Below are 18,479 nucleotides of genomic sequence, written 5' to 3'. Positions count from 1 at the left end.
AGCCTTAGGCCCTTAAGGACTTTAGAATCTTAGGAACTTGGGGCCTTGGGGCTATAGGACCTTAGAATCTTAGGAACTTGGGATCTTGGGACTACAGGACCTTAGGAATTTGGGGACCTTAGAGCCTATGTTATCAAATAACATTATACAATTTACAGAGCATTAGATGTGGGAATAATAACTTTACAAACAGCCGTGCAAAGTTAGCAATAATTGCCAAAAAATTACCAATAGCAGTTTCTAAAGTTTAAGGTAAAACACCGGGGGAACGCGATAGCGTTTCTAAAACTCACAATTAAATGATTAAATGTATCTCATACAAAACAAGTGCAGTCAAGATATTTAATGCATTTTAATACCTTTGAATTATAGCCTGCAACGAAAAGAGGAAATCTGAATATGCAACTTATGTGTTATCAGCGTGCAATCGCGCGCACGGTCTACGTTTCGTCGTACATCTGTTTATGCCGATGTAGCATAATAAAATTAGCATACACCGTTGAATACAGAATAAAATACGTCATATTTTTAGTTATTATAAAAATGTAAAATTATTTAAAATATTCCAAGAAACATTCTTTTTTTTCAGGAAGATATTAAACTTTTACCTAAAACATTTTTGTCTATCACACGAAAAAGTGAATGCCGATTTCACTTTGACGTTAATTTTCATATCTTTAACGGGCGATTGGGCACGAATGAAGGATACCGTTCTTCTTACTTTGGATCACTCTATAAACCCACAAAGTTTCATTCAAATCTGTGAGTGTCGGTTCGCGGTGTTCTCTTGTTAGAGGTTCGACAAACCGGACGAACGAGTTTCGTGATTGCATTTCGATGAACCTGACCAATCAGCTTGCTTTTCGTTGGCTTGTAATGAAAATTCTAATTACAGTAAAACCTCGATAAGTAGTCACTCAAGGGACCGAGAAATTTTAAAATGACGAGGAAAGGAAAATGACGACTTATCCGGAGTGACGACTTATAGAGGTTTTACTGCATTACAGCCAGAAAAATGAAAGAAGAAGTAGAAAGGAGGAAAGGAACATTGATCTTCGAATAGCAAACATAGATTTTCTTATATTGACCACCTGCTAAATGATCATGATTCAGTGATAAACATGCTCCTTCTATTATTAATTGATTTGATAGAATTACAATAGGGTTATACGATAAGTACAATATATAATTAACGTAAATCTCTTAACATTTATTATTTCACGAACAGTGATATATGAGATAATAAACTGCAGGTGTTAGATTCATGTGAACGCCTGGAATATTTGCGGTTTCCAAATTTATTATCTTACAAAGAATGAAGTTGTTTGTTTTAATCAGTTAACGACTGTGTTTGCAATGACGGAATATGGATTAAATTAATAAACAGTCGATAACAATGAATTTCAGATAAATTGATCAGTGTAATAACATATCAAGATCATCAAATTGTTCCAGTGGAGGTGTATCTTTTTTTCATCGATAACTCGACAAGTTGATGATCGATATATTTTAATCTGATCGATGTTTCTTTATATAAAGCGTGGAAACTGTTTGCTTTTAACAGACAACCAGCTGGATCGTAAGAATGTTCAAAATATTCTATGTATCGTGTCTCGTACTGCCATTCGCATTGGGAGTACCCGTTAAGGAACAGGAAAATGAGTCGAGCTCCGATCTTGATACACAAGCTCTTTTTCCAGACCCTGTAAGTAAATTTCATTATAATAAAGAAAATTTTAAGAAACGCTTTATAGAAGAAGAAGAAGAATACAGTAAACTTTCGCTATATTGCCTTTGCATAGACGGAGCTCTCTTTATATTGCCAATTCCAAGTCAAATAATTGGCAATGTACTTAGAATTTACTGTATTATTGCAACGCTAAAGTGCTGAAAAATACAATAAAATAATAAATAAGGCAATAAATATTTATATGCTGATAGGCTGAGTTAGCGAGAAGGGTAGGCTATAACGCTGAAACTCATAATGTCACCACAGAAGATGGCTACATACTGCAGATGCATAGAATCACGGGTCGCCAAAAGAGCACTAAACCTAAACCGGCTGTGTTAATTTTGCACGGATTGTTAGATTGCGCAGCTACATGGGTAATCTCGGATCCAACAAGAAGTTTAGGTATTAATTTCTGTTCATATGGTAGATGGTTTTGTGTCTTAACTTTTCTCTTCGGAAGAAGAATATTAACACCTTGACTGGGACAGTAGAAACAGACCCGTGTGGTTAGAAATATTATTAACCTGAAAATTGGTTAATTTTCGAAATTAAAATTTCAATTTGGTGTCTTGCGTTGTTCAAGGTATCCATTTTCTTCTCTTTTCCTAATAATTCAATTACCAAAGACCACCATGACCAAAATGGCGCCAATTTTGAAAAGAAAAACACCGTACTTTCTTTTGTAGCTTTCTCGCTGTCGGATCGGGGATACGATGTATGGTTGGGGAATGCTCGTGGTAGCAGATACAGCCGGAAACATAAGGTGATGAGCACTATGAATGGCAACTACTGGAAATTCAGGTACTTTCATGATGCATAGTGAAATCAGGTATCTTGTAAAATCCACTTTCACAATCAGCATAGAATAATCTCATCATTGTTATCGTTATCTCCTCAGGATCTGTGAAGTAATTATCATCACGATTATAATGTCATCTTCAAGTAGAATCAAAGTCTTTATCATCAGTCGATAAACCGGAAACATAAATCCTTTATGTAAAATTCTAAACAAAGCTCTTGAAAAATGAATGTTCATGTAAAGCTGGCACGAGATCGGGGTGTACGACGTTCCAGCCATGATCGATCACATTACCGAGACAACGAAGCAGGAGAAGATCTTCTACATAGGGCACAGCCAGGGTGGTACCTCGTTCTTCGTGATGGCCAGCGAACGACCAGAATATCAGAAGAAAATAATCGCCTCCTTCACTTTGGCACCGGCAGTCTTTATGCCCAACACGAGGAACATTTTGTTTCGTCTCTTGTCTCCAATAGCTACAGATCTAAAGGTGAAATTCCCATATTGTATCAATTACTTCTACTCCAGAGATGTCTGACTGTTTCTATTTTTTTTCTTTTTTTCCTTTTTCTCTCTTTTCGTTTCTTTTCTTTAACAATTTATGTCCCCACATTCTTTGGCAAAATGATGGTACCGACTTCTATGGCGGATAATCTTCTCTCGAGCAGCAGTTCTCACACATTATATTTTGAGATAAAAAACATTTGAATTGACCCTATAGGCAGTGGGAGATCTGATAGGTCTATACGAGTTTCTGCCCTCGCCGACGCTTATGAAGATTCTTGCAACAAAAATATGCCAGGAGAATGCACCTTTAATGCCCATGTGTAAAAGTATTATATTCCTTGCGGGTGGAATTGACAAAGAACTAAATACGGTAACTGCAATTAGCATGTTTGTTATTTTATTACAGTTTAACAATTTCATTACGTTCTCTTTTTTATTTTTTATTGTAGACACTGGTACCTAATGTCGTGAAATACGATCCTGCCGGTGCATCGGTGATGCAACTTGTGCATTATGGACAGTTAATAAACTCAGGTTAATACTTTATGATACCATTTTGTATATTTTCTTCTCTTATAGTCGTTCATTGCGTGTTTCTGTTTCTTCATAGGCAAGTTTCAACAGTTCAACCATGGTCTTCTCAGTAACTTATGGACTTATGGACAGATTCATCCTCCTGAATACAACCTGAATAATGTCAATATACCAGTACATATACATTACAGTACCAATGACGCTTTGGTTGATTACAAGGTTTGTATATTACACTTTGACTGTATGTAGGATTGCTTACCTGATTTATGTACAATTTTGTTCCACTTTAATAGGACTCGATCAAATTAGCCAAAGTAGTACCTAATGCTGAGAAATTATTGGTACCACACAAGGATTTTGCACATCTTGATTTCGTTTGGGGCAACAACGTTGACTCTTTGGTGTATGATAAGATTTACAGCCAGCTGAAACAGTATAAGAGTTAATTAATAAAAGTATTCGACCACTGCTTTTTACTCGACCAAACGTTCCCTAATTACAGGATTATGCTAAATGTATATCTTTTATTTTGGAGGATTGTTCAATCTGTGTAAATGTACTGTTCGAAATAAATTGTATATTGTATTTTACATATTAGAAATACTTAACGTTTATTAGTGCGATTATAGCATTTTTAGCTGTTTCTTTTTTTGGTTGAAACAGCTGGAATTAGATAAATGTTGCCTACTATAGGAGCGTATTAAGTGTAACTATATATCAAATCGTGTATAGTTCCCTCTGCCCCCTATCCGCAATTAGTCCATACGCGTTTAGCAGTAGGAACGTGCGGTGAGCGCATTACTCAAATTTCTTCGAGAAGTCTAATAATTTAAATTAAACTGCAAAATAAATAATTTATGCTTGTAATATATAATGTGGGCCGCGTCCTGCGGCACTGCAAGGCAGGTACGACCCGTGTCGGAGTCGGAGCAAGCCCCGGAGTCCGACCAATTCCAAAAATAAGGTTAATATTCTGACTCCCCGATGGGGAGTGTATCAGATATTAAGCTGATAAGAACAGATAAAAGCTCTTTATTAAACAATTCATGTTTCCCCAGGAGCGAGCTCCTGGGGGGATACATTTTGCCAAATTTTGGGCCTCGCCCTTTATAAAATATTTAAAGATATAGTGATGCAGTGGGGTGGATTCCCACTGCATATGTCTCGCGTTCGAAAGAGTTAAATTACTTATTTAGGTGAAAAAGAAAAAAGAAAAAAGAAGGGGCTAATAGCCCTGGCAGTTAAGCTTCTTTCAGCGCGCTATTTTCGTGGTAGATGATTAAAGTATGGACATATACTCGAATAATAGTATAGCCATGTAGAAGTAGAAAAACGAGAAAAGCAAAAATAAATAATAGAAAAGAGAGGAAAAAGAAAAGTAGATGTTGTATATAGAGTAGATTGAGCATGAGTGACAGGAACAGAATGAATGTAAAAATAAATAGATGCATGATGTTAGATGTTGAATATGTAATGCCACGGAGGAAAGCAAGTCAAGAAGATGAACTAAGTGTAATGTATAGAGCCCGTGACTATGTCGGTGCTCCCGCCAGTCGGGGAGATGAGGACTCCCGGGCCTCGCCTTCCGGATCACCCGCCGCGATGTCACTATTGTTTTCACTATTGTTTTCAGTACTGGGCACCGTGTACTGTCTAATTCCCGAGACATGCTCAACGTAGATGTCTCGGGACCACGCGATGGTTTCAGCTATCATAAGTTTTCGCATTAAAGACGCGTAGCGCGGTGAGATACGTAATAGTTCCAGGAGGAACTCGTTCCCCGGATCCCAGGTGCCCAGGGCGCCCACAATAAAGGCATCTAAATAAACTTTGTAACCGCGCCCTTTCAGAGAATCTGCGAGATCTTTATATTTATTAATCTTCTCTAGGCGGGCGTCTGCGATGGCCTGCATCGTGTTTTCGAAGGGCACGGTTACATCGACCAGCACTATCGTCTTCGACGCTTCGTGCGTGACTACAATGTCCGGGCGAAGCGCCGAAGATTCTCCTGTCGCCCCGGGAACACGCCTATTGACCCGGATCTCACCGGGGAGCCGGATCGCCCTACTCAGCCTCAGGACGAGGTTGTCGTGCCGTCTCTGCCTGGCGGCAGAATGAGGACCGCAGTGGCAGAGCACATGAGGAAGGCTTTCCAGCGTGTATCCACACCGCCTGCAGCGTTTATCATCGTTCCCCCATCGACGGGCTCCGTTTAACGGGAGCACGTCGAGGCGGGCGCGATGAATAAACCTCCAATCAGCGAAGCGGATAAACGCGCCACCCCTCATGAAGCGATTGCTCGCCGCATGTTGGGTGGTTGCCTGGAAAACCTTCCCTTGGTCCGGCTTCCGAAGAAGCGAGGACAGATAGTGCTCCGTCACTGCGGCCCTCATCCTGGTGATGACGTGTGCCTTGGCAAGAGGCGGCACGACTACCCGACGCCCGTTTCGGGATTCCAGAACAACCGCGAGTTCAGCCCGATCATCGCACCACTCCCAGCGAAAACCGAGACGTGCTCCAGACCTCAGCGCAGCAGACCGCACCCTCGACCAAAACGACGAACGACCCGTCGTTGGTCTTGACCAGTCCCCGGCCAAAGAGCCCGACAGGTACTGGGCAAGATCCCGACCAGTCGGAGCCCGACAAAGCTTCTCGCTCGCGGCAGCTTCCAGCGAATACCTCGCGATATTAGCCACGACCGTGTCACCCGCATTCAGCATCCTGAATGCGTGAGCCACGGCCGTAACCTCCGCGAGGTCGGCTATCGGAGGAAGTCCACATCCTCCCAGTGACGGGGGAATGTGGACCACCTCCGGGCTAGCTCGCTGGGGCAGGTTAAGCCACAGCTTGACCGTCCGCTTGATAGCCTTGTCGAGCTCCGACAGGGCCATTCGTCGCATATTGGCTCCCCTGAGCAGGAAATCGAGACGCGGGACAATAAATGTCGCCACCGTCTCGATCTTCTGCCAGGGGGCGAGGAGTGACTGGTCCACCGCGCTCAGGTCCTCTAACACGCCACGGATCGTGGTGTAGGGCGTCTGATCGAGCTGAACCCCGGTTGGGACCCCTAGATGCTGGTAGGGCTCACCTTTTCCCAGAGCCGGAACGGGTACCTCCTGGATGCAGTACACGGTGTCCAGTATGTCGTCCCGGCCTCGTAGGTGGAGTGTCGCGCATTTCTTTGGGTTGAAGGCGAGACCCAGGTTCGTTGCGATTTCTTCAACGGCGAGTAGCATATTCCTCATCTCCTCTTCATATGTCGCCAGCAGCGTGAGATCATCCGCGTAGGCGAGCTCCCCGATTTTCTCCCCCGCGATCTCGTACCCTGCGGTGGAGTCCTCAGCTACGCGGATGATGGGCTCTATTGCCAGATTGAACAGTATGGGGCTGAGGGGGCAGCCCTGTTTCACTCCTGATAATATGGGTATTCTTTCTGTGTATCCCTCAGAGGTGCGGACCCTCGTCGCACAGTCTGTGTACAGGCTGGCGACGATATTTGTGATCGCCCGCGGTGCCCCGGCGTTGGAGAGCGACTCTAAGATAGTGGCGTGCGGGATCGATCCAAAGGCATTGGAAAGATCCAGCCACGCCACTACCAATTCCCCTTTCTTCCTCCGAGCGTCGGCGATGCATTCCTGCAGCACGAAGTTGTGCTCAAGGCACCCCTCGTACGGCAGGAAGCCCTTTTGGCCTCGTGAGAGCCGTCGATTGAGTACGGCCCAGTGGGTGAGGCGGTCGGCCATTACAGCGGCGAAGAGTTTGGGCAGGGTATCGCCCATCGCGAGAGGTCTCCAGTTCGACAAGTCATCCCGGTCACCCTTCTTATGAATAAGAACGGTGTTGGATTCCTTCCAAACGCGCGGGATATGCTCCATCCTGAGACAGGCGTTAAATAACGCCGTTAAGAGCGTGGCGCCTGGGTCGACATCGCGCAAATCACCGTAGGTTACGCCGTCGGGACCCGGAGAAGATTTCTTCATCCGGTCCAGGCGGCTGCTCACCTCGGCGGCCGTACATGCCGACACCAGAGCGTCACACTCCTGTGCTGTCTCATGATGGATAGTCGGGAGGGGCCCCGCACGATCCCGAGGAGCGTACATTTCCGTAAAGTGTCGCTGGACTACGTCCTTCGACACTTCACAGTGTGGGGAGGACCCTTTCAGGACCTCCCGCACTGCACGCTTCCGGTTCGCACGGAACAAGCGCTGAATGCGCGTCGCCTCCCGTACATATTCCTCGCGGTTGGTAGGAGTACCGGTCGTCGTCGAGCTGTCCTTCGGACGGCGAGACCCACCCTCTCTCCTCGCAGCCGCTTCTGGCCGGCCACCCCTCCCACTGGTGGCTGGATTTGCGGCCCGGTCGGTATTCACAGCCCGATGCTTTACGAAGAACTCCGCCACTTTCGCAGCGAAGTCCTCCAGCGCCTGAAGCGTCGTCACCGTTTCGGCTTCTTCAACGAGACCCGCCCTTTCGGTGCCTATCGCTGCCCTCGTGCTCCTGCGTAGCACTTCGGGTCGGTCGGCACCGAGGGTTGGTTCATTGGATCGGCCGGCGTGTGGGACGGCATCAGGGAGCCGTGTGTCCCGATGCGGGTCGCGCCCTCTCCGGGATCCCCGGCGCTCAGGTGAAGGCGGGGGGCTCACTCTCCCTCGCCGGTGCGTCGCGGGCGACTGTGGGGCCCGACCTCTGCGGGGTACTCCTCGTGTATTTACGTCGCGGGGGTGTGTTCTGTTGTTGATGTTATTATTGGCGCCCCCTCGGCCCCTCCTGTTCTGCCCATTGTGGCTGAAAACAGAGCCCCGGTTTGACCCGGGGCAATTAGTCACGCTGCTGGCGACATTACTTATTCTAGGACAATCACAAGAACATGGACTAGATATGTTATTATTAAAGTCGATAGGGCTAGTGGCCCTATCGACAGTCAGTGGCCTGCTTAGAGGCCCCTGCTCCGCCCCCGTAGGGGCCCTTACCACGGGTGGCTCCCGGACCACTTCCTCTTCTTGTTGTTGCTGTTGTTGTTGCTGCCGTGGCTGCCGCGCCTGTTTCTTCGGTGGCGGGGTCGTCAAAACTCCCTCCTCTTCCTGCCGCCCAGCCCTTCTCCTCGTATTCCGCGGCGTGACGTCCCGCCAGTCCCTTACTTCCTCTTCCTCTCCTGCTCTTCTTTCCGTTTCCTTTTCCTTTCCCCTTTTCTTTTCTTTTGACGTTTCCGGCGCCGCATTGACCGCTGGCGACGCCTCGGCTATAGCTGGGAGGATCTGCCTCCTCCCAGAGCGCCCTGTAGTGGGGGACGGTGAGGTGGCAGGTCCGTCCCCCCTCGTCTTCCCTTGTGCCGACCCGGGCGATAGAGTTTTTGCCCGGGTACTCCTCCTTGTTGCAGGGCGCTCTTCTGGTGTCCTTGAGGTGGCCACGTCGCTCACCGTCGCGGAGCCCATGGGTGGTGGTGGGCTCCTCCTCTGCTTCGTTTGTTGTCTTGTTCTGGGGGGGGTCCGAGGGGGCTCTGTGGTTGCCCTGGCAGCCCGCGCCCTGGTCGTCGGCGCGGACTCCAGGAGCACCGTGTCCTCTTGAATCCTTTTCTTGATCCCCCTCGGTGAGGCTCCCCCCCCGCTCCTTCTTGTGGCGACGGTGACGACGGCCACCGGTTTGCTATATACCGAGGTCGTCGTTAGGGTCAGTGTCCCCGCCGTCGCGAAGGTGCACGTCGCCGTCACTAGCATGGTGGGGGGCACTTGGGTGGTGGATGTGCCCCCGGCTTCCTCTTGCTTCGACACGGGCGGGAGGGAGGTTGCCCGTGCCATCCTCCGGGTAGTCATCGTGGTAGTGGCGGTCGACGTGCCCCTGGTCACTTCTGCATACGTGACGGCGGGGGTCACCTTTCTTGTGGCGGTGATGGTTCGTTGGGGCGGGCCAGGTTGAGGAGGCTCCGTTGAGGCCCGGGTGCTCCTTTTCTTCATACCCGGGCTCTTCTCCTTCTCTTTTGTTGGGGGGGTTAGGGTGGAAGTTACCCCCCCACTTGGCCTCCTCATTGACACTGGCCCGCCACTGGTCCTTTTTGCGGCGCCGGTCCCCGCTGGTGGTGTGGTAAGGTCAATGGTCGGCGGGGTGGCGGGACTCCCCGCGGGTGGAGGTCGTCCATCGGCGGGGCTGGACGGCGTCCCGCTCTTCCTCGTGATCGTCGTTGTCGCTGTCGCTGTCGTAGTCGCAGATTTCTTGAGCGCCCAGCCCGTCAAAAGATTTCTCCCCGTCACCGAAGCAGTGATCGTGGGCTTCTTTTTCGGCGCAGTCTTTGTTTTGGCAGCCACGGTGGTCCGGGAGTTAGTTAGGGTAGATTTAGTTGCGCGCGTCAGCGCGCCTCCACCCGTGGTGGTCCCTGACGCTTCCATCGGGGACGGAGAGGGCCTCTGCGTCATCTCGGCTACATGCGCGTCAGTGGGTCGCTCCTCGGCTAGATCCCCCCCAGCCGAAGGTGCACCGCCACTAACCCTTCCCGCAGGGGCAGATGTCCGTGCCCCAGCGGCACGAGGCACTGCATTATTTGCATGGGAGTCCGCGTGATGCTTCCTCACCTTCTTCAGCGCGTACGCACTGTCGTCGGTGAAGAAGCATACACCGCAGACCCACCTTCTACTAGCGCCATGATGGTGGAGGCGCAGATGTTTGCCTAAGTCCTCGTGCCGCTGGTACACGGCCACCCTCATTCTGGATGGGGGTGCCCCTTCATTGCAGAAGGGGCACGGGAAGGTTTCAGGAGGGGGGAAGGTAATAATGACTTCATTACCCCGGGCGGTGCAGCTTGGCTGGGGGTTCGTCGTCGAAGTCATTTTAAAATAAATAATAAAATAAATGAATAAATGAATAAAATAGAATGGTCGATAAGATAAAATAATAAATACTGATATAGAGTGTAGGTACTCCCCAGTCAATGCTTAAAACTTAAAACTGAAAAGATAAATAAAGTAAAATAAAAGAAAGAAAATAAAATAAAATAAAACAAAATAAAACAAAATCAAGAAAATAAACGGGTATATATACCTATGGTATATATGTCGCGGAAATAAAAAGAAAGGAAATAAATAAAAGTAGAATAAATAAATCAAAATAATAAAGTGAAATAAAATAAAAACCTTAATCTAGTGACTAGATTAGAGATCAGGAAATAAAAGAAGAAACAAAACGAACGAAACGAGGACGACCGTGCGAGTCGCTCTCCGCGATAATTTGCAAATTAAATCCGCAAATTACCGCACACAGGGGACTGAACTGTGAATATCGAGTTACACAGGTTGTAAAAGGACCCGTGTACCTCGATAATTTATCGGAAAAAAGCTAATTAAACTAATGCAAATCGAAAAATTTCTAGCTAAATGGCTAGAATAATGGAATAACGTCTACCCGTAACGGTCTAAATGTCTATATTTAGCCTATACGGGAGCACAAAAACTAGAGCAAAAAGTGGATTTCGGCAAGTCGGTTAGTGGGACAAACAGCTGTTATCGGTTTAAACGACCAGCGTTCTCACGGATAACAGCTAAATATAAACCAAAACAAAGACAAACGCGAGCAAGGCCGCACCGGAATCGGATACGGCGCGAAAGGGTTTCGATATATCGAAACAGTCCGCCTGGAGTCGACAGCGCTTTGCCTGCTCCAGGTGGCACCACTCTACAGTAACGCTACACTACAGAAAACCACCACCAGACTCCCAAGCTCCACTTACCGCGCAGTTCAGTCGCCGCTGTGCTGAGCGAGTCGCACCGCCGTTGGAAAAGCCAATACACGAACGCGATCGCGGATAAAAAATAAAAAAATAGAAAAAAGACTAGAGAATAGAAAAGAGGAGTCAGAATATTTTTAGAGAAGAATGCAATGTATGTTTCTAAATAGCCAATGTGGGCCGCGTCCTGCGGCACTGCAAGGCAGGTACGACCCGTGTCGGAGTCGGAGCAAGCCCCGGAGTCCGACCAATTCCAAAAATAAGGTTAATATTCTGACTCCCCGATGGGGAGTGTATCAGATATTAAGCTGATAAGAACAGATAAATTGCGCTTTATTTTAACAATTAATGTTTCCCCAGAGGCAAGCCTCTGGGGGGTATATACACAGCAGTCTAGGGCGTAGCCCTTCAGATGGCAATAGACAGAGAAATATACTAATGCAGCGGGGACATTTTCCCGTTGCATGCGTCGCGTTTGTCATTCTATGAGGCGTTCGCCATCTAAATATTAAAAAGAAGGAGCTGTTAGCTCGCTTAATATCTTCTTTGTTATTAATTAAGTGCATGAAAATAGATATAAATAGAAATAAATACAGATATAAGTACAGATGCACATGTATAGCATAAATATAAGCATAGGCTACGACTATAAGGACTGAGTAAATAAAGTATGACTAGGCAATTAGGGTTAGACATAGCCATAGACATAGGCAAAAGAAGAGCGCAAGGAGAGTAAGGAAGAGAAGTAATATATAGAACACCGAGTAGGCCTGAGCTAGATAGATTAGCAGAGCAGAAGTAATAATGGTGTAGAAGCAAAAGTAGAAACGAAAAGAAAAGGGAAAGACAACGCAGATTGCGTGTGCTTTGCATGTGCTTTGCTCTCGGTGTTCAGACGTGAGGAGGAGATGAGGATACGCGGGTCTCGCCTTCCCGTTCGTCAGCGTTGGCCCCGTTATTTTCATTGTGATTTTCAGTACTGGACACCGTGTACTGTCTGATGCCCGAGACATGTTCGACGTACATGTCTCGGGACCACGCGATTGTTTCTGCTATCATAAGTTTACGCATTAAGGAAGCGTATCGCGGTGAAATTCTGAGTAGTTCCAGGAGGAACTCGTTCCCCGGGTCCCAGGCGCCCAGGGCGCCCACTATAAATGCATCTAAGTAGACTTTGTAACCGCGCCCTTTCAGAGATTCTGCAAGATCTTTATATTTATTAATCTTCTCTAAGCGGGCGTCTGCGATGGCCTGCATCGTGTTTTCGAAGGGCACGGTTACATCGACCAGCACTATCGTCTTCGACGCTTCGTGCGTGACTACAATGTCCGGGCGAAGCGCCGAAGACTCTCCTGTCGCCCCGGGAACACGCCTATTGACCCGGATCTCACCAGGGAGCCGGATCGCCCTACTCAGCCTCAGGACGAGGTTGTCGTGCCGTCTCTGCCTGGCGGCAGAATGAGGACCGCAGTGGCAGAGCACATGAGGAAGGCTTTCCAGCGTGTATCCGCACCGCCTGCAGCGTTTATCATCGTTCCCCCATCGACGGGCTCCGTTTAACGGGAGCACGTCGAGGCGGGCGCGATGAATAAACCTCCAATCAGCGAAGCGGATAAACGCGCCACCCCTCATGAAGCGATTGCTCGCCGCATGTTGGGTGGTTGCCTGGAAAACCTTCCCTTGGTCCGGCTTCCGAAGAAGCGAGGACAGATAGTGCTCCGTCACTGCGGCCCTCATCCTGGTGATGACGTGTGCCTTGGCAAGAGGCGGCACGACCACCCGACGCCCGTTTCGGGATTCCAGAACAACCGCGAGTTCAGCCCGATCATCGCACCACTCCCAGCGAAAACCGAGACGCGCTCCAGACCTCAGCGCAGCAGACCGCACCCTCGACCAAAACGACGAACGACCCGTCGTTGGTCTTGACCAGTCCCCGGCCAAAGAGCCCGACAGGTACTGGGCAAGATCCCGACCAGTCGGAGCCCGACAAAGCTTCTCGCTCGCGGCAGCTTCCAGCGAATACCTCGCGATATTAGCCACGACCGTGTCACCCGCATTCAGCATCCTGAATGCGTGAGCCACGGCCGTAACCTCCGCGAGGTCGGCTATCGGAGGGAGTCCACATCCTCCCAGTGACGGGGGAATGTGGACCACCTCCGGGCTAGCTCGCTGGGGCAGGTTAAGCCACAGCTTGACCGTCCGCTTGATAGCCTTGTCGAGCTCCGACAGGGCCATTCGTCGCATATTGGCTCCCCTGAGCAGGAAATCGAGACGCGGGACAATAAATGTCGCCACCGTCTCGATCTTCTGCCAGGGGGCGAGGAGTGACTGGTCCACCGCGCTCAGGTCCTCTAACACGCCACGGATCGTGGTGTAGGGCGTCTGATCGAGCTGAACCCCGGTTGGGACCCCTAGATGCTGGTAGGGCTCACCTTTTCCCAGAGCCGGAACGGGTACCTCCTGGATGCAGTACACGGTGTCCAGTATGTCGTCCCGGCCTCGTAGGTGGAGTGTCGCGCATTTCTTTGGGTTGAAGGCGAGACCCAGGTTCGTTGCGATTTCTTCAACGGCGAGTAGCATATTCCTCATCTCCTCTTCATATGTCGCCAGCAGCGTGAGATCATCCGCGTAGGCGAGCTCCCCGATTTTCTCCCCCGCGATCTCGTATCCTGCGGTGGAGTCCTCAGCTACGCGGAGTATGGGCTCTATTGCCAGATTGAACAGTATGGGACTGAGGGGGCAGCCCTGTTTGCACTCCTGATTAGTATGGGGATTCTTTCCGTGTACCCCTCAGAGGTACGGACCCTCGTCGCACAGTCTGTGTACAGGCTGGCGACGATATTTGTGATCGCCCGCGGTGCCCCGGCGTTGGAGAGCGACTCTAAGATAGTGGCGTGCGGGATCGATCCAAAGGCATTGGAAAGATCCAGCCACGCCACTACCAATTCCCCTTTCTTCCTCCGAGCGTCGGCGATGCATTCCTGCAGCACGAAGTTGTGCTCAAGGCACCCCTCGTACGGCAGGAAGCCCTTTTGGCCTCGTGAGAGCCGTCGATTGAGTACGGCCCAGTGGGTGAGGCGGTCGGCCATTACAGCGGCGAAGAGTTTGGGCAGGGTATCGCCCATCGCGAGAGGTCTCCAGTTCGACAAGTCATCCCGGTCACCCTTCTTATGAATAAGAACGGTGTTGGATTCCTTCCAAACGCGCGGGATATGCTCCATCCTGAGACAGGCGTTAAATAACGCCGTTAAGAGCGTGGCGCCTGGGTCGACATCGCGCAAATCACCGTAGGTTACGCCGTCAGGGACCCGGAGAAGATTTCTTCATCCGGTCCAGGCGGCTGCTCACCTCGGCGGCCGTACATGCCGACACCAGAGCGTCACACTCCTGTGCTGTCTCATGATGGATAGTCGGGAGGGGCCCCGCACGATCCCGAGGAGCGTACATTTCCGTAAAGTGTCGCTGGACTACGTCCTTCGACACTTCACAGTGTGGGGAGGACCCTTTCAGGACCTCCCGCACTGCACGCTTCCGGTTCGCACGGAACAAGCGCTGAATGCGCGTCGCCTCCCGTACATATTCCTCGCGGTTGGTAGGAGTACCGGTCGTCGTCGAGCTGTCCTTCGGACGGCGAGACCCACCCTCTCTCCTCGCAGCCGCTTCTGGCCGGCCACCCCTCCCACTGGTGGCTGGATTTGCGGCCCGGTCGGTATCCACAGCCCGATGCTTTACGAAGAACTCCGCCACTTTCGCAGCGAAGTCCTCCAGCGCCTGAAGCGTCGTCACCGTTTCGGCTTCTTCAACGAGACCCGCCCTTTCGGTGCCTATCGCTGCCCTCGTGCTCCTGCGTAGCACTTCGGGTCGGTCGGCACCGAGGGTTGGTTCATTGGATCGGCCGGCGTGTGGGACGGCATCAGGGAGCCGTGTGTCCCGATGCGGGTCGCGCCCTCTCCGGGATCCCCGGCGCTCAGGTGAAGGCGGGGGGCTCACTCTCCCTCGCCGGTGCGTCGCGGGCGACTGTGGGGCCCGACCTCTGGGGGGTACTCTTCGTGTGTTTGCTTCGCGGGGGTCTCTTCTGTTATTAATACTGTTAATGGTGCCCCCTCGGCCCCTCCTGTTCTGCCCATTGTGGCTGAAAACAGAGCCCCGGTTTGACCCGGGGCAATTAGTCACACTGCTGGCGACGTTACTTAACCTAGGACATTCACAGCAACGATGACTAGAGCTATTATTATTATCGTTAATATTATTATTGTTAATATTAAAATTGACAGGGCTAGTCCCCCTGTCAATGGTCACCTTATTTCTTGGAGGCCCTTGCTCCGTCGCCACGGAGGCCTCCACCACGCGTGGCACCCGGACCACTTCCACTTCCGCTCCTTCATTCCGTATTCGAGGTGGCTGCCGCGCCTGCGTCCTCGGTGACGGGGTTGTCGTCACTCCCTCCTCTTCACGCCGCCCAGCCCTTCTCCTCCTGTTCCGCGGCGTGAAGTCCCGCCATTCTTCCTTCTCTTTCTCTTCCTGCTCCTTCTCCTTCTCCTTCCCCTTTTCCTTTATCGGCGCCGCGGTGACCGCTGGCGACGACGCCTCGGCTATAGCTGGGAGAATCCTTCTTCTCCCGGGGCGCCCTGTAGCGGGGGACGGTAGGGTGGTAGTTCCGTCCCCCCTCCTCTTCTCTTGTGTTGACCCGGGCGAAAGGGTTTTCGCCCGGGTGCTCCTCCTCGTCACAGGGCGCTCCTCCGGTGTTGTCGGGGTGGCCGTATCACTCACCGTCGCAGGGCCCATATCCGCTGGTGGGCTCCTCCTCTTCTTTGTTTGTTTTATCCTGGGGGGGGGTCCGAGGGGGCTCGGTGGTTGCCCTGGCAGCCCGCGCCCTGGTCGTCGGCGCGGACTCCAGGAGCACCGTATCCTCCTGGATCTTTTTCTTCAGCCCCCTCGGCGAGATTCCCCCCCCGCTCCTTCTTGTGGCGACGGTGACGACGGCCACCGGCTTGCTATAGACCGAGGTCGTCGTTAAGGTCAGTGTCCCCGCCGTCGCAAAGGTGCACGTCGCCGTCACTGGCATGGTGGGGGGCGCTTGGGTGGTAGACGCGCCCCCTGCTACTTCGTTCCTTGGCACAGGCGGGAGGGAAGACGCCCGTGCCATCCTCCTCGTCGTCATGGTTGTTGTGACGGCGACGTGCCCCTGGTCACTTCTGCATACGTGACGGCGGGGGTCACCTTTCTTGTGGCGGTGATGGTTCGTTGGGGCGGGCCAGGTTGAGGAGGCTCCGTTGAGGCCCGGGTGCTCCTTTTCTTCATACCCGGGCTCTTCTCCTTCTCTTTTGTTGGGGGGGTTAGGGTGGAAGTTACCCCCCCACTTGGCCTCCTCATTGACACTGGCCCGCCACTGGTCCTTTTTGCGGCGCCGGTCCCCGCTGGTGGTGTGGTAAGGTCAATGGTCGGCGGGGTGGCGGGACTCCCCGCGGGTGGAGGTCGTCCATCGGCGGGGCTGGACGGCGTCCCGCTCTTCCTCGTGATCGTCGTTGTCGCTGTCGCTGTCGTAGTCGCAGATTTCTTGAGCGCCCAGCCCGTCAAAAGATTTCTCCCCGTCACCGAAGCAGTGATCGTGGGCTTCTTTTTCGGCGCAGTCTTTGTTTTGGCAGCCACCGTGGTCCGGGAGTTGGTTATGCTAGATTTAGTAGCGCGCGTGAGCGCGCCTCCACGCGTGGTGGGAGCTGCCGTTGCTAACGGGGACGGAGAGAGCCTCTGCGTCGTCTCAGGCAAGGCCACGTCAGTATAGGATCGCTCCTCGGCTAAATCCCCCCCAGCCGGGGGTGCACCGCCGCTAACCCTTCCCGCGGGGGCAGATGTCCGTGCACCCGCGGCACGAGGCACTGCATTATTTGCATGGGAGTCCGCGTGATGCTTCCTCACCTTCTTCAGCGCGTAAGCACTGTCGTCGGTGAAGAAGCATACACCGCAGACCCACCTTCTGCTAGCGCCATGGTGGTGGAGGCGCAGATGTTTGCCGAGGTCCTCGTGCCGCTGGTACACGGCCACCTTCATTCTGGATGAAGGTGCCCCTTCATTACAGAAGGGGCACGGGAAGGTTTCAGGAGGGGGGAAGGTAATGATGACTTCGTTGCCCCGGGCGGTGCAACTCGGCTGGGGGTTCGTCGTCGAAGACATTTTTAGATGGATAATCAAATAGATAAATAGATAAATAAATAAAATATGTACAATAGTCAATACAATAAGAATAAACAAACAACGAACACTGATATAAAATGTAGGGACTCCCCAGTCAATAATTAAAACTTAGTACTAATGAAATAAATAGAAAGGAAAAAAAAAAGCAAAATAAAATAAGATAAAATAAGTCAATTAGATAAAACGAGGAAATATACCTATGTATAGGTATACAGGTCGCGGACGTAAAAGAAGGAAATAAGTAAATCAAAATGATAAAATAGAAAGAAAATAAAATAAATAAAATAAAGTAAAACCTTAATCTAGTGACTAGATTAGATTAGAAATAAAACAAAAACGAGCGAACGGAAAGACGACCGTGCGAGTCGCTCTCCGCGATAATTTACAAATTAAATCTGCAAATTACCGCACACAGGGGACTAAACTGTGAATATCGAGTTACACAGGTTGTAAAAGGACCCGTGTACCTCGATAATTTATCGGAAAAAAGCTAATTAAACTAATGCAGATCGAAAAATTTCTAGCTAAATAGCTAGAATAATGGAATAACGTCTACCCGTAACGGTCTAAATGTCTATATTTAGCCTATACGGGAGCACAAAAACTAGAGCAAAAAGTGGATTTCGGCAAGTCGGTTAGTGGGACAAACAGCTGTTATCGGTTTAAACGACCAGCGTTCTCACGGATAACAGCTAAATACAGAATCAAAACAAACAAACGCGAGCAAGGCCGCACCGGAATCGGATACGGCGCGAAAGGGTTTCGATATATCGAAACAGTCCGCCTGGAGTTGACAGCACTTTGCCTGCTCCAGGTGGCACCACTCTACAGTAACGCTACACTACGGAAAACCACCACCAGACTCCCAAGCTCCACTTACCGCGCAGTTCAGTCGCCGCTGTGCTGAGCGAGTCGCACCGCCGTTGGAAAAGCCAATACACGAACGCGATCGCAGATAAAAAAGAAAAAAAGACTAGAAAATAGAAAAGAGGAGTCAGAATATT

The 18,479-nt window shown here is 50.4% G+C and overlaps 3 protein-coding genes, 1 long non-coding RNA gene, 1 other non-coding gene and 1 pseudogene across 5 annotated transcripts; 1 reads left to right on the top strand and 5 right to left on the bottom strand.

Annotated features, from left to right (window-relative positions):
• The first annotated feature begins 808 nt into the window (after window positions 1–808).
• LOC114880450 (lipase 3-like) lies at window positions 809–4,189 on the top strand. The gene is made up of 9 exons (XM_029196460.2): window positions 809–873; window positions 1,565–1,705; window positions 1,942–2,134; window positions 2,419–2,533; window positions 2,775–3,021; window positions 3,253–3,408; window positions 3,488–3,572; window positions 3,649–3,791; window positions 3,866–4,189. Exons 1-9 carry the CDS (start codon window positions 838–840, stop codon window positions 4,016–4,018), a joined length of 1,269 nt encoding a protein of 422 aa, XP_029052293.2. The 5' UTR covers window positions 809–837; the 3' UTR covers window positions 4,019–4,189.
• On the bottom strand, window positions 3,579–4,256 carry LOC114880451. The gene is made up of 3 exons (XR_003790071.2): window positions 4,182–4,256; window positions 3,832–3,997; window positions 3,579–3,725 (listed from the first exon to the last, which is right to left on the bottom strand). It is a non-coding gene; the product is annotated as an uncharacterized LOC114880451 (long non-coding RNA).
• Window positions 4,257–4,442: 186 nt separating this feature from the next.
• LOC114880481 lies at window positions 4,443–4,616 on the bottom strand (annotated as a pseudogene).
• Window positions 4,617–11,453: 6,837 nt separating this feature from the next.
• On the bottom strand, window positions 11,454–11,650 carry LOC123988623. Its single transcript, XR_006830260.1, has one exon. It is a non-coding gene; the product is annotated as a U2 spliceosomal RNA (small nuclear RNA).
• A 524-nt stretch (window positions 11,651–12,174) lies between these two features.
• LOC123988566 lies at window positions 12,175–16,444 on the bottom strand. The gene is made up of 2 exons (XM_046289116.1): window positions 16,054–16,444; window positions 12,175–13,970 (listed from the first exon to the last, which is right to left on the bottom strand). Exons 1-2 carry the CDS (start codon window positions 16,442–16,444, stop codon window positions 12,175–12,177), a joined length of 2,187 nt encoding a protein of 728 aa, XP_046145072.1.
• Window positions 16,441–17,331, bottom strand: LOC123988565 (nascent polypeptide-associated complex subunit alpha, muscle-specific form). The gene has a single exon (XM_046289115.1). It carries the CDS (start codon window positions 17,329–17,331, stop codon window positions 16,441–16,443), a length of 891 nt encoding a protein of 296 aa, XP_046145071.1.
• Between the last annotated feature and the right edge of the window lie 1,148 nt (window positions 17,332–18,479).

Source organism: Osmia bicornis, chromosome 16 (genome assembly GCF_907164935.1).
Source record: "Osmia bicornis bicornis chromosome 16, iOsmBic2.1, whole genome shotgun sequence".
In the NCBI taxonomy this organism is placed as follows: Eukaryota; Metazoa; Arthropoda; class Insecta; order Hymenoptera; family Megachilidae; genus Osmia; species Osmia bicornis.
The sequence above is the reverse complement of the archived record's forward strand: the minus strand, read 5'-3'. Positions and strand labels throughout refer to the sequence as shown.

What these genes read in the sequence shown, in the direction of transcription:
- LOC123988565 (XM_046289115.1), bottom strand. Translation starts at nt 17,331, where the DNA reads ATGAAGGTGGCCGTGTACCAGCGGCACGAGGACCTCGGCAAACATCTG.
- LOC123988566 (XM_046289116.1), bottom strand. Translation starts at nt 16,444, where the DNA reads ATGACGACGAGGAGGATGGCACGGGCGTCTTCCCTCCCGCCTGTGCCA. An exon ending in CGGATATGGGCCCTGCGACG is followed by an intron (nt 13,971 to 16,053) that starts GTGAGTGATACG and finishes TACTCCGCGTAG; the next exon opens with CTGAGGACTCCACCGCAGGA.
- LOC114880450 (XM_029196460.2), top strand. Translation starts at nt 838, where the DNA reads ATGAACCTGACCAATCAGCTTGCTTTTCGTTGGCTT. An exon ending in AGCTTGCTTTTCGTTGGCTT is followed by an intron (nt 874 to 1,564) that starts GTAATGAAAATT and finishes TGCTTTTAACAG; the next exon opens with ACAACCAGCTGGATCGTAAG. An exon ending in GGATCCAACAAGAAGTTTAG is followed by an intron (nt 2,135 to 2,418) that starts GTATTAATTTCT and finishes TTTCTTTTGTAG; the next exon opens with CTTTCTCGCTGTCGGATCGG.